Source organism: Podarcis raffonei, chromosome 10 (assembly GCF_027172205.1).
Source record: "Podarcis raffonei isolate rPodRaf1 chromosome 10, rPodRaf1.pri, whole genome shotgun sequence".
NCBI classification, from domain to species: Eukaryota; Metazoa; Chordata; class Lepidosauria; order Squamata; family Lacertidae; genus Podarcis; species Podarcis raffonei.
In genome coordinates, this window is record NC_070611.1 from 74146424 (window position 1) to 74159348 (window position 12925).

Genomic DNA, 12925 nt, shown 5'->3' on the forward strand with positions numbered 1-12925 from the left:
AATTCTTCCATCTCTTCTTTCTTCAGATTTTTTGCTAGCATTTTCGTCTTGTTTTTGTTGAGTTTAAACCCTGATACCTTCCCAAACTCTTCCATTCTTTTTATTGCCTCTTTCACACTTCGTCTTGGTTCTTCCAGCGTTAAGACTAGATCATCTGCGAAGGCTCTTAACTTAAATTCTTTTGGTCCCCCCTTAATGCCTTTGACTTCTGATGATTCTCTTAGCTTCTTGTTCAAGACCTCTAGGACTGTAATAAATAGCAAGGGAGACAAAGGACATCCCTGCCTAGTACCTTTAGTTATCTCAAGGTTATCTGATATGTTGTTATTAATTATTAACTTTGCTTTTTGGTCCGAATAAATCGTGTCAATACCTCTCAAAAAAATTTCACCAGTTCCTAGTACTTTTAAGTTTTCTTTCATGAAATGCCAAGAAACATTATCGAACGCTTTTTCCGCATCTATGAACATTAGTACTGCCTGTTTCTCATTTCTGACTTCAAGGTATTCAATTATATTTATCAGGTTTCTTACGTTGTCCCTTAATTGCCTCCCCGGCAGAAAGCCTGTTTGGTCCTTGTGTATCACCTTATTTAACACCATTTTTAGTCTATTCGCTAGTATATCCGCAAATAGCTTATAGTCGTTATTCAATAACGAAATTGGTCTGAAATTTTTTACATCTAATATATCCACCTCTTTCTTCAGGATCAGTGTAATATAGGCTTCTTTCCAGGTGTTTGGCATCTTTCCTTCTCTTAAGACTTTATTCATTACTTCACTTAGAACAGGTGTCAGATATTGCGATAATGTTTTATAATACTTTGCTGAGATACCGTCCGGTCCTGGGGTCTTCCCTATTTTCATTCTTTTTATTGCCTTCATGACCTCTTGTTCTGTTACCTCCTGGTTAAGCACTCTTTTTTCTTCTTCTGAGATTTGATGCAATTTATGGTCATGGATATACTTTTCTATTCTCTTATTGTCTTCTGTATCTTTCCTATAAAGATCTCTATAGAATCTCTGAAATGCTTTTCTAATTTCTTTCGGGTCCTCAATCATTTTATCCCCATATTTTATTTTACAAATTGTGTTCTGTTTTTGTCTTGCTTTTATTTGCCACGCCCAGAATCTCCCAACTTTGTTGGCTGACTCAAATTTTTTTTGTCTCATGGCTTTTATTTTCCATTCGATCTCCTGTCCCACCACCATGGAGAACTGAGACTGCAACATTTTTATATTTCCTTTTATTATTTCATCTTTAGGTTTTGTTATAAGCTGTTTTTCGTTCCCCATGAGCTGGGACAGGATCTCTTCTTTCTTCTTCTCTCTCCCTCTTTTCTGGAAGCTGTTTTTTTGAATTAGGAAACCCCTTATCACCGCTTTGCTCGCGTCCCAGACTGTTTCAATTGGTGTTTCTTTGTTTAGATTCTATTTAAAATAGTCTGTTATTGTCTCTTTTGCAGTTTCCACTACTCTCTGGTCATTAAATAAGCTCTCATTCATTCTCCATCTATGTGTAGAAGGGTCCTTCCCTTTTAATTCCATATATAGCGGATTATGATCTGACAGGGTTCTTGGAAGGATTTCAATTCTAGTTACTCTCAGTGTTAGAATCTTAGAAACCCAGATCTGATCTATTCTGCTGAAGCTTTGGTTTGGTTCAGAGTGGAATGAAAATTGTCTTACTGTTGGATTCCTTAATCTCCAGATGTCAATTAGTCCCAATATATTGGCCATATCAAAGAAGGCCTTCGGCAGTTTACCTTCATATGTATTTCGCCTCTTTGTTAATCTGTCTAAATCCGGTACCACCACTCCATTAAAGTCTCCCAGTAGTATCAATTTCTGATCTAAATACTCTAACATTATTTCATCCAACTTTGTATAAAATTCAGCTTTCTTATCGTTTGGTGCATAGATCCCCACAATCAACCATTTTCCCCCTTGAAACCCAATTTGTACAATCAATATTCTTCCCTCATCCTCCTTAAAAATTAATTTTGGATCATGCTTCTCTTTTACATATATTACCACACCTCTCTTTTTGTTCGAATCTGATGCGATAAACTCTTGGCCCAGTTTTTTATTACTTAAAATCCTTTTTTTTTTTTTTTTTTGCTACATGTGGAGCAAGCACTTTGGAACTCAGGGAAAAACTTTATTCACAAAAGAAAAACCCTGGCGATAAAGCACACATGCTTTTATCTCCGGCATAAAGAAAACTTTACTCTAAACTCATATCAGCAAACACGCCCATGGCCACAAACTGAGTCTGCGAGTCAGGTCAAAGGGGGAAGAAGAGACAGAAACACGGGTGAACTGACTCTTCATACAAACGTAACTCACATTCCTGGATGCTTAATGACTTCCAGCTGCTCAGTGATTAGAGCGACTTGTTACCTCTTAACCCTTTAGTACCAAGACCCTCGGAGGAGGACCTCCCTGTCTGGACTGAGCGATGGGGGTGGAGATGCTCCTTCAGGTCTACAGGGCCGAGGCTGTTTATGGCTTAAGGTTGCAGATCTTGTTCCTCCATAACGATCTCCAGAGCAAGTTCCACATATAATTAGCAGAGTAGCAAAAAATGCTCAGAAGCAGCAAAAAACCCAATTCAGCTGAGAAATCTATTACAGTGGTACCTGTGGCTGCGAACGGGATCCATTCCGGAGGCCCGTTTGCAACATGAGCATAACGCAACCCACATCTGTGCATGTGCAGGTCGCGATTCACTGCTTCTGCGAATGCACGTGATGTCATTTTGCATGTCTGCGCATGCATGAGCGGCAAAACCCGGAAGTAACTGGGTTGCCACGGGACACAAGACAAAAACGCGCATCCTGAAGCAAACGTAACATGAGGTATGACTGTACTGAATACAAATAAGCATAACAGGATCCAAAAAATAGCAAAAATGTAACTTACAGTAAAACCCTGACTTAGCATACCAGACAAACAGAGTAGAGTAATAGCTGAATATGAAGTGGGAGAAGGTGCATTTCAATACTGTAATTTATATATAATTCAATGTCAGAGAAACCCTGGGACTGGATAAAAAGCCTCCAGGTGGACGGGCCCCATCTGCCCTTCACTTTCCTCTTCAGCACGGGCAGAATCTGCCTTCTGGACTGTGGGATTGACTGTTGTTCTCATCCTCTCCATCCACCAGGGCCTGCCTTCACCTGCAGCAGAATTCCCCAGTCCACCAAGGATTTGAGACCCATCAGGTATCCTCACCTGGTTTTGCCAGCTGGTCGAAGCCATTCCTGGGATCGCAGCCCCTGTTGCATACTGACAGCTTCTGGAAGCCACAGGTGAGAGTTGACTGCAGGGTGGGGACCAATAGTGGATAAATTACCCTATAAGGTTCATGATATATTTTCCACCAAAGGAACTACTGCTCCCCTAATACCCCATTACATCTAGATGCAGGTAGGTAGCCATGTTGGTCTGACACAGTTGAAATAAAAAATTAAAAAATAGTCCAGTAGCACCTTAGAGACCAACTAAGATTGTTCTAGGTAAGCTTATACCTAGAACATACTTAGTTGGTCCCTAAGATGCTTCTGGACTATTTTTTTACTTTTTTATTTCAGCTGTGTCAGACCAACACGGCTACCTACCATTAAATACAGTTATCTCCTTGCCTTGAATATCCTGCTTTTCAGTGCCAGATTAGGATAGTCCTCTGTCAGAAGAGAGGCACAAGATCAGACAGCACATCATTATTATAAGGCGCAATGGGGGTGGGTGTTTCTGTCTGGGATTCCCATGCACCACCTGCTTTCCTTCTGCTTCTCCTGCTCTCTCCATGCAGTGTAAGGCATGTAGATGGAGGTCCATCTCCAAGCTTCCCTGAGCATCCATTCAGCTGACCCCAAGCACCAATCCTTGTTACTTGTTCTCTGACTGACCCAGACCACAGTCCCCGGAAAAGACATAGACCTGGGTCTCACATAATGGTCCAAATGGACCATTGGGACTGTGCAGGTGATTCATAAAGATCTAGAGGTGGATGGAGGATTATGATGCAGAGGATGGGGAATGTCCAAAGGGACGATGAACCAGAGAAAGAGAGGTACGTTTCATGGACAGAGAGCAGATGCCTTTTCTGTGAGTAAACAATTGATTTGAAAAGGCTGTATTCCAAGATCATGCTGCTTCATTAACGATGATTGAGGATTATGAAAGTTTGCTGGTGCATTACTATCATTTGGTGACATTGCATCTTTATTTCCTCAAAACTGGGAACATGGGTTGGAGGCTGGACAAGCTAGGAGATGTTGAAATAAATGAAGGTGCTAATGGTGGTTGATGTGTTCTCTTTCCATTTGTTCTCTTCCTTGAAACTCAAACAGGATTTCCTTTCCTCCCACACTGAAGAAGGAGATGGAGAGGACAGTCAGAACTCCAGGAGATGGGACACCTTTCGTTTCATTAGGAAGAGAAATTAAAATGTGTGAAATGTGGAATATGCTTCATTGAATGAGCACACATAATTCACATCAATAACCTCTGACAGGGGAGAAACCATTGAAAGGTATAGTGTGTGGAAATAGTTTCACTGATAGTGGAAAACTTAGAATACATCAGTGGACTAACAAGGGCAAGAAAGGATTCAAATGCAAGGAGTGTGGGAAGAACTTCAGTTATAGTGGACACTTAAGTTCACATCAACGGACTCACACAGGGGAGAAACCATACAAATGTATGCAGTGTGGAAAGAGCTTTAGCCAGAGTGGACAACTCAATATACATCAACAGACTCACACGGATGAAAAACCATATAAATGTATGGAGTGTGGAAGGAGCTTCAGTCGGAGTGGAAACCTGAAATTACACAAACAGACTCACACAGGGGAGAGACCATTTAGATGTATGGAGTGTGGAAAGAGCTTCAGTCAAAGTGGTGAACTTAAAATACATCAACAGGCACACACAGAGCAAAAATTATTTAAATGTGGGGAGTGTGGGAAGAACTTCAGTCGGAGTGGACACCTCAATAGACATCAACAGACTCACACAGGGGAGAAACCATTTAAATGTATGGAGTGCGGAAAGAGCTTCAGTCAGAATGGAAACCTTAAAATACACCAACGGACTCACACGGGTGAAAAACCATATGAATGTATGGAGTGTGGGAAAAGCTTCCATATCAATGCATACCTTAGAACACACCAACGGACTCACACAGGGGAAAAACCATATAAATGTATGGAGTGTGGAAAGAGCTTCAGTCGGAGTGGACACCTCAATAGACATCAACAGACTCACACAGGGGAGAAACCATATAAATGTATGGAATGTGGAAAGAGCCTTAGTGATAATGGAAGCCTTAGAACACACCAACGGACTCACACAGGGGAAAAACCATATAATCGTATGGAGTGTGGAAGGAGCTTCAGTCGGAGTGGAAACCTGAAATTACACAAACAGACTCACACAGGGGAGAGACCATTTAGATGTATGGAGTGTGGAAAGAGCTTCAGTCAAAGTGATGAACTTCGAATACATCAACAGGCACACACAGAGCAAAAATTATTTAAATGTGGGGAGTGTGGGAAGAACTTCAGTCGGAGTGGACACCTCAATAGACATCAACAGACTCACACAGGGGAGAAACCATTTAAATGTATGGAGTGCGGAAAGAGCTTCAGTCAGAATGGACACCTTAGAATACACCAACGGACTCACACGGGTGAAAAACCATATGAATGTATGGAGTGTGGAAAAAGCTTCCATTTCAATGCATCCCTTAGAACACACCAACGGACTCACACAGGGGAAAAACCATATAAATGTGTGGAGTGTGGAAAGAGCTTCAGTGAGAGTGGACACCTCAATAGACATCAACAGACTCACACAGGGGAGAAACCATATAAATGTATGGAGTGTGGAAAGAGCTTTTGTGATAATGCACACCTTAGAAGGCATCAACAGACTCACACAGGGGAGAAACCATTTAAATGTATGGAGTGTGGAAAGAGCTTTCATTATATTGGAAACCTTAGAACACATCAACGGACTCACACAGGGGAGAAACCATTTGAATGTATTGAGTGCGGAAAGAGCTTCAGTCAGAATGGACACCTTAGAATACACCAACGGACTCACACGGGTGAAAAACCATATGAATGTATGGAGTGTGGAAAAAGCTTCCATTTCAATGCATCCCTTAGAACACACCAACGGACTCACACAGGGGAAAAACCATATAAATGTATGGAGTGTGGAAAGAGCTTCAGTGAGAGTGGACACCTCAATAGACATCAACAGACTCACACAGGGGAGAAACCATTTAAATGTATGGAGTGTGGAAAGAGCTTTCATTATATTGGAAACCTTAGAACACATCAACGGACTCACACAGGGGGGAAACCATTTGAATGTATTGAGTGCGGAAAGAGCTTCAGTCAGAATGGACACCTTAGAATACACCAACGGACTCACACGGGTGAAAAACCATATGAATGTATGGAGTGTGGAAAAAGCTTCCATTTCAATGCATCCCTTAGAACACACCAACGGACTCACACAGGGGAAAAACCATATAAATGTATGGAGTGTGGAAAGAGCTTCAGTGAGAGTGGACACCTCAATAGACATCAACAGACTCACACAGGGGAGAAACCATATAAATGTATGGAGTGTGGAAAGAGCTTTTGTGATAATGCACACCTTAGAAGGCATCAACAGACTCACACAGGGGAGAAACCATTTAAATGTATGGAGTGTGGAAAGAGCTTTCATTATATTGGAAACCTTAGAACACATCAACGGACTCACACAGGGGAGAAACCATTTGAATGTATTGAGTGCGGAAAGAACTTTCATGATAATGGAGCCCTTAGAACACATCAACGTATTCACAGAGACGAAAAACCATTTAAATGCATGGAGTGCGGAAATAGCTTTCGTGATAATTCAACCCTTAGAAGACATCAACGTACTCACACAGACGAAAAACCCTTTAAATGCATGGAGTGCGGAAATAGCTTTCGTGATAATACAACCCTTAGATCACATCAACGTATTCACACAGATGAGAAACCATTTAAATGTATGGAGTGCGGAAAGAACTTTCGTGATAATGGAGCCCTTAGAACACATCAACGGACTCACACAGGGGAGAAACCATTTAAATGCATGGAGTGCGGAAAAAGCTTCAGTCATAGTGGAAATTTTAGAAAACATCAGCAGACCCACATGGGATAAATCATTTAAACTTTTGGCCTCTGGAAGGAGCTTCAGTCAGAGTGGAACCCTTGATTTACATTAACAAACTCACACAAGAGACACACCATATAAATGTCAGGAAGTTGGATAGAGGTTGAAGTCCAGTTCTAGTGGAAGTTCTAAATCAACAGACTCATGCACAGGTTGAACTTTAAGAGTTGAAACCCTACAAACCATCAACAGACATGAGGAGAAGCAGTTTAAATGGATAGATTACAGAACGTGATTTAATTTTAATGGAATGTTTAAAAAACATCTAGGAACTCTCACAGGAATGTTTAAGAAACATCTAGGGACTCTCACAAGGGAGAACCTATATAGATGTATGGAGTGTGGGACATGTTCCTCTCAGAGTCCACTCTTCCTCACAGCAATGAACTCAGAAGAAATCCGTATTCCTGCTTCAGGGCCAGCTGAGTCTGTTTCTCTTGTCCTTATCTCTTAGCTAGGTAACTCCTGTCTAATCTGCTCTGTATCGGTGTCACTCCCTGCTTCTGAGACCACTGGAAAAGAGGGGGGAGAATCCCCCCCTTCAGCTCTCAGGAAAGCTCATCTGCCTGAGAATGTATTCCCCCATACTCAGCTTCAAACCATTCCCTGACGCATTGTGAGAACCCTTGAAAAACAACTGATATGGCTCACCATTGGAAGCTAAGCCCTATAAAAGGTTGAATACGAAAGATACGTGGGGGCTCTGCTACGGGTGCCTTGGAAGATGGCCGACAATACCATCTCTCCAGCTCACACAAGGTAATTAAGGGGCTGATATGGGAGTAAATCAGCCTCCCGTTTTTCTTCCTGGTGTAAGGGAAGATGCAGCCTCGTCCGCAGTTGCCCATAAATCACCCCCGAGTTCGAAAGAAGGAGGGGGTGAGAGCACTGGACGGAAAGCCCTCGAGCGAGCTTGGATCTCCCGGACACTGTCTCCGAGCGCAGCCCAAGTTGCATTTCTTCAGATAAAAGATTGGAAATAAGAATTATTGCACATGCTTCGAGTGAAGAAAAGGGTACTTTAGCTGCTAATTAAACCTGCCACTGAGAAGTTAAGATGGGGGGCCACTAGGGGCGCCTTGGAAGGTGGCGGATATTAACATCTATCCAGCTCGCACGAGGTAATTAGAGGCTGATTATGGGGAATAAATCAGTCTCCCTTCATCTCTCCAGGGGGGAGAGATGCCGTTTTCACCCGCTGTTGCCACAAATCACCCCCGAGTTCAGAAGAAGGAGGGGGTGAGGCACTGGGTGCACAACCCTCGGTGGGCCTTGGAACTCCTCCGAAGCTACTTCCAGGTGCAAAACTACTTGCGTTACTTAAAAAGAAAAAAATTGGTGAAAGATAACGCACATGCTTCAAGAGAGGCAGGAGGTTCTTATCTGCTAACAATTTTACCGCTGAAATGAAGAAGACTGAGACGGAAGATTACATCAAAGTACTACAGACATGGTATGTGGAATGGAATGCGACGGAACTGAAAGGGGGGGGAAGACTTTTTATTTCTTTTGCTCTATGTGATTAACTAATAACCCTCCCTCTTAAAAGATCCGTCACAGCAACTAATTGGCAAATGGGACTAAAAATGAACTGTGTGGGAATAATATGAACTTAAAGGTTTTACTCTGTAAAAGATTTGGAAAGAAGAAGAAGGGCTCTCTTTGTGACGCAGTAAGAATGGAGATTTGATACGAGACCTGTGTTGGGGAGGGCGAGCCAAAGATTTATTATTTTCGATGAGATTGTGAACTGGAAGGGGCAGCCCTCCTGGAAAAAGACTAATTTACGATGCAACAGGTCGGGAAAGTTAAAGAGCGAGCTTTAAGACTGTATTTCATCGGGACGAGAAGATGGCAATTGCTTGCTTGAGCGGAAATGCCTGGACTATTGGATGAGAGTGATTTACGAGAGAGCAGTACAAAGCCCACACAGAAACACAAATAAGACTGTTTTTTTCAACCCACTTGCGGAGCAATTTGGAGGTGAATGAAAAGGAAAATGAGTAACGACAAGGATTGAGAAGAAGGGACTGGAAATATCATTCTTAATATGAAAGCAGCAGAAATATTCGAGGATTGGACTCCTGCCGATCAAAAAGCATGGATACCCCCCACAAAAATTTATAATTTGGAAAACAATTGGATTATATGACATGTATTGTTATAATTTGGATTAATTGGTTTGATGTGTTAAATTTGGTAATATGAAACTTAATAAAAATTATTTTTTTAAAAAGAGAGAGAAGTTAAGATAGATGGAGTGGACTGGAAAGAAGATAACATCAAAGAATAGCACCTATGCCGGTATGTTGAAACGGAACGGAAAGGGGGGGACTTTTTCTTTTCTTTTCTTACTATGATATTACCTAACACCCCCCCCCCCCAGAAGAACTGTCAAAACGACATAGAGCAAGTGAGACTGGAAAATAAATTGTGTGGAAATAAAAATATCAACTAAAGCCTTTGTTTTGTGAAATATCTGGAAAGAAAATAAAAGGCTCTCTTGTGACGCAGTTTTTAATCGGGGTATAATTTGGAATAATTAATGTGATATGATTGGATTGTTAAATGGAAAACTTAATAAAAATTATTTTAAAAAAAGAATATGAAAGATACGTGATTGAAGTATAATGATATTCTGATGGAAGTAGGGGACCAATTTAGATTAAAATCTTATGATCCGTTGAAAGATAAATTAGATGATTGGTTCCAGTACATCCAGATAAATGAAGTGTTTAAAATGGATAAGAAAATTGCTTTTCAAAGAGAGACATCCAAACAGGAAATGGAATTATTAGATACAAAAACAAAAAACCTATCTAAGATGTGCAATTTATTGCTGGAATGGCGTACAAAAGATGAACAAGTGAAATCTGTAATGATTGAATGGGCCATGGATGTGGGGCACAATATCATGATGGTAGATTGGGAGAAATTGTGGGGAAAAGGAATCAAATTTACAGCTTGTAAAGTATTAAGAGAAAAATTGGTGAAAATGATGTATAGATGGTATTTAACACCAGTGAACTTAGCAAAAATGTATCATACTCATTATAATAAATGCTGGAAATGCAGAGAAAAAGAAGGAACCTTTTACCACATGTGGTGGATGTGCCCCAAGGTAAAAGACTTCTGGGAAAGGATTTATAATGAACTGAAAAAAGTGTTGAAAAACACATTTATTAAAAAACCAGAAGCCTTTTTACTTGGTACTTTGGGGGGGTGAAATCCCCCAAAAAGGATGTTATTTTTTTTCTGTATGCCACAACAGCTATGTGAATATTGCTAGCGAAGAATTGGAAGAAACAAGATTAACCAACTATCAAAGCAGGGCAGATGAAGATGATGGACTATATGGAACTTGCCGAACTGACCGGGAGACTCTGACACCAGAGAGAAGAGATGGTGGAAGAAGATTAGAAGTTTAAGGAATATTTGAAAAAATATGTTAATATTCAAATCTTAGAATAGCTTTGGAAGTGGATAGAGGCTGTAGGCTTAGAAGTAGAAGATAGTGTATTTTAAAATAGTATTATTTGTAAGTGATAAAATGTGAAGTTATTTTAAGTGTGATATAAAAAAAATATGGTTAGAAACGATGATATATGTAAACTGCTAAAGATGAAGTAAAATGAAAATCAGATAGGTGGGACTTGGAGAAGCCCACTTAACAATGTTTAGGAAAATAAGGATATGACAAGAATTTGTTTGAATTGTTTGTTTTTCTGTTTGTGTTCTTTATTTGTGTTATAAAATGAATATTTTTTTTTAAACTGATATGGCAATACACCACAGATCACAGCGTATGTTTTTGTGTTGCATGTTTGCCTGGAAGCTGCCAGCAGAAAGCTTTTCTTTGTGAAGCCCCTGAATATGCTGAGTTGCTGACTTCCCTCCCAGGCAACAGGAAGCGAAAGACACACCTCCATTGCTCTTCGTCGTTCCAGCCTCTTTCCTCCCTTGCTCCCTTGTGCCGGTGTGTGTGCCTGACTTAGATATCCTGTGTGGTGTATTTTTTTACCACTGAAACTGGATTTGCTCTCAGGAGCTAAGTTTTGTTCCTCACTGGGGACCCAGTGAGAACTGTATGCTTTGAAAGCTCAGTAAACTATTACTGAAGAAGTCCTGCTGCTTCTCTGTGTGTTTTTGACCTCAGCGTGAGACTTGCTCTACACGTGGCCCCTACCCCGCCGATGCTTGTTTGGAGCCCTGGATTTGCTGTGCTCAAGCATTCAAGATGGGTGTTTGTGTGACAGACTGGTTTTTGCCACAAACTCTGTCACCCCCACCACCGCATGATCTCCAAACATTACTTATTCAACAGAACTTCATCCCTGCCCCCTGCACGTTCTGAAGAAAACTTTAATGGGAGATCCCCGCCCCCCCAAGCCTAACTGCAAGAGGGGGAAGGATGGGTTGCAGGTACCAGGAAAGTCTCCTGACGGGCCCATCTTCACTCATGAACCACATAGGGGAAACCCAGAGCTACTGCTTATTCTGGGGTTTGGGGAGGATAATATTTTTCCCTAGTCCCAGAAGTTATTAGTCAATCATGCTGCTAGGGAGTCTTCCTGCCAGAGGACCACAGTGCATATTGCTATCCTACTGATTTTACTCTTGTTGCTGCTGTTGCTGTCATGGACTGGCTGGGTTCGGGGGGGGGAGACACCAGTCTGGGGGACCCACAAAGAAAGAAGGCTCAGATCCTGGGGACTGGTGGTGGGATGGCGATGAGAAGATAGAGGGAGAAAAGGGAGCAGAGGGGGAGGGGAGGTGTTGCAAGCTGAGGAGGAAACAGGGTTTGGTGAGCAGGAAGAGGCTGGGGCAGAGAGCAGTTCAGACCCAGAGGGAGGAGAGGAGGGGGCCAGGAGACCCAGAGGAGGCCGGCTGCTGAAGCATCCAGGGAGACCCCCCCTCCTGCTGCGACCAGCTCCCATCTCCCCTGGTCTCCTAGAGCACACAGAGAAACCCAGTTCTGGCCCCATGATCCTGCACATGATATTAAGAGGGTGTTTCCCTGCCCCCCAACATGCCTCACTTTAATCTCGTTGACAATGAACTGTATTCATTGACAATCACCCCGTTTGGAGAGCTCTTTTTGGAGCTCCTTGCAATCTGTCTCTGTTTCAACAACTCTGGACAATTTACTGCCATCAGCAAACTTTGCCCCCTCCTTGCTCACTCCTAACTCTAGGTCATTTATGAACAAGTTGAAAAGCCACGGGTCCCAATACTGATCTATAGGGGACTCCACTTTCTTCTCTCCATTTATCGGAGTCTCCGTTTATTACTATGTGTTCCTCCCTCCCCCAATCCTTCTGTGCTGCGGAGGGAACTCTGCGGAAAAGTTCTGGGGTGAATTGTGCTTCCCCACACATCAACTGCCCTGGACACAGAATTGACCTGCACCTCCATGGACAGCTGTCAGTGCAAAATTTGGTTTTACTGCTCTGGCTGCTTTTGCTGTCATGGACTGGCTGATTGCGGGGGTGAGGCACCAGCTGGGGGACCCACAAGGGAAGAAGGCTTAGAGCTTGGGGGCTGGTGGTGGGATGGCAATGAGCAGAAAGAGGGAGAAAAGGGAGCAGAACGGCAGGGGAGTTGTTGCAAGCTGAGGAGGAAAGGGTTTGGTGAGCAGGAAGAGGCTGGGGCAGTTCAGGAGAGGAGGGAGGAGAAGAGGGGGCCAGAAGACCCAGAGG

General features: G+C 42.3%; 2 protein-coding genes across 7 annotated transcripts in view; both read left to right on the top strand.

The window, feature by feature from the left end:
• LOC128421998 (zinc finger protein 782-like) overlaps positions 1-12925 on the top strand; it is a 115088-nt gene that overhangs the window by 37147 nt on the left and 65016 nt on the right. The gene's annotated exons all lie outside the window — the stretch shown is intronic.
• On the top strand, positions 4059-7497 carry LOC128422880 (zinc finger protein 850-like). Its single transcript, XM_053407499.1, has 2 exons — positions 4059-4077; positions 4522-7497. Exons 1-2 carry the CDS (start codon positions 4059-4061, stop codon positions 7212-7214), a joined length of 2712 nt encoding a protein of 903 aa, XP_053263474.1. The 3' UTR covers positions 7215-7497.